This window comes from Ursus maritimus, unplaced genomic scaffold (genome assembly GCF_017311325.1).
Source record: "Ursus maritimus isolate PB19 unplaced genomic scaffold, ASM1731132v1 scaffold_6, whole genome shotgun sequence".
Taxonomy (NCBI): Eukaryota; Metazoa; Chordata; class Mammalia; order Carnivora; family Ursidae; genus Ursus; species Ursus maritimus.
In genome coordinates, this window is record NW_024426774.1 from 36,294,806 (window position 1) to 36,296,860 (window position 2,055).

At 36.0% G+C, this 2,055-nt stretch overlaps 1 protein-coding gene across 1 annotated transcript in view; it reads right to left on the bottom strand.

The window, feature by feature from the left end:
- Window positions 1-732: 732 nt before the first annotated feature.
- The window catches only part of IL1A (interleukin 1 alpha), a 6,575-nt gene continuing 5,252 nt past the window's right edge, over window positions 733-2,055 (bottom strand). The window contains exon 5 of the mRNA XM_040623696.1: window positions 733-1,137. Coding sequence (XP_040479630.1) covers window positions 940-1,137 — 198 coding nt within the window. The 3' untranslated portion in view covers window positions 733-939. The remainder of the gene's footprint in view (window positions 1,138-2,055) is intronic.

Consider the following 2,055-nt stretch of genomic DNA (forward strand, 5'->3'; position numbering starts at 1 on the left):
CCATTTTAGCTAGTAAGACTCAATAGCAGGTGAAATGGAATGATAAAGGAATGCTACAGCAAGTTTAAAAGTAAAGAAGTGAAAGATTGGTTAATTATCAGCACAAAGTAGTAATATAAATTTATTATCACAATTATAGGGCTCCCAGGTACTATAAAAAGCAGGACTTGATCAAAATGCCTTAGTATAACTAAATCAAACTCATTTAGCCTAAAAAACACTCTTTCTTATTATTAAGGATGACTGGTCACACTCAAAGAATGCAAGGAATTGCCATAAATATAATTATCTTAAAAAATATTTATAAATATATATGTACACATAAATAATAATAAATATTTATGCTTTGCTCTCTTGAGGCTCAGCATTTTCATTCAAGAATTATTTTATTCAACTGATGTCATTGATTAGCATAAAATACTGTTGAGGCAGGAAGGATATAAGTATAATCCCCTCCGTTTTGAAGATGATCAAACTGAGGTCCCAGAAACTTACAGAATTTGATTAAGAGTCCATCAATAACTTAAGAGCAAGCAGTTGGAATGAAATCCTGGGCCTATGGCTTTTTATTCCAACTGCTGCTGTGGGCATTTAGTTTTCTAATGCCTCAGTTACTTAACCCATCTGTAATATGGGTAGAATCTTTTTGGTAGCCATAGTCAGTAGCTCCAGTCCTCCCAAGATTGTTATGAAGAATAATAATTAAACTGATTGGTAGTTTGCAAAGTATAGGGTGTTCTTTAAATAACAAACAACATTATATATTAGTGTTGGTTCCATTGCACCTTGCTCACTCTCTTACAAAGAGAGTAAACATTCATTTGGAATCTCAAAGGCTCAGCACATGCTCAGCAAGTGACTAGGAGTAAAGGATTTGACTCCTCCATGTACATAGTACATATGGACTGTCAACACTTCACAAGTAAGTAGACTCCAGAGTCAAGGCTGGGTTTCCAGTATCTGAAAGTCAGTGATAGAGGGTTGCCCTCTTGCCATGTGTACCAGTTTTCGTTCCTGTGTGGCAATGAACAACTTTGGCTGGGCAACTGATGTGAAGTAGTTCTTACTGCCATGACGTTCCCAGAAGAAGAGAAGGTTGGTCTCATCTCTGATGGTTTTGGGTGTCTCAGGCATCTCCTATGATAAGGAGAACAGAGATATGTTAGAGAACAAGATTCTAGACAACTGAAGTACAATCCCTTGACATTTGGCCTTTGTGAGAAATATAGCACTTTAGGACTCTGACTCTGTAATATGATGATACAGATTCTTCATTCATTTGTTCATTCAGCAAGCATTTATTACATGCCTATTAGATGTATGGTCCAGTCTACACATAATAGTTAATTTCCTTACTTAACTGGAGAGAATTCCAAATTAGTCATGGGTTGCCAATGACAGTAGTGTCTCATTATATCATGGCAGGTAGAGTAAAAACATTGTTCTTGTCCTGCCTTCAACATATGCATAAGGCATTTTGCATAAAATATGACACTAACAACTGAGACTTCTAAACATTTTGACCGCTAAGTGTGCAGATCATATCTTTGGGAAAATAATTTATCATTAGAAATGTTTGTCTCCATATTTAAGCGAATAATTAAAAGTTTAAACCCCCTCCCCCTCCACACTTCCAGGTATATCAGCAGCTGACTCCTTCCAATACAATTTTTGACAATTGTGATCTCTTTAGGCTGTACTATACTTGCGTGTATGAATAGAATAATAATACTTTCATGGAAAAGTGAAATTCACATTTCAACTTGAGATGATGCTTCTGTGTTCTTTTTAATCTAAAGCAACTAATTATTCTTTTGAGGTTTCCTTGGGGTTTTCAATGTCAACAAGGAATTTATTTCCCAAACCCATTCCTCTCCTAGTTTTTTCCCATCTCAGTAAATGTTTTTTCTCCCCTCCCTCCTGTTGGTTCTATCTCTGAGATATAACCAGTTCTGTCTACTTATTTCTATCTGCCTCACTATCCCCACTCCCATGACTATTATTATTATCATCCCCTAATTAGACTCTGTGCTTTCTCCATTGTCTTCCTGCTGA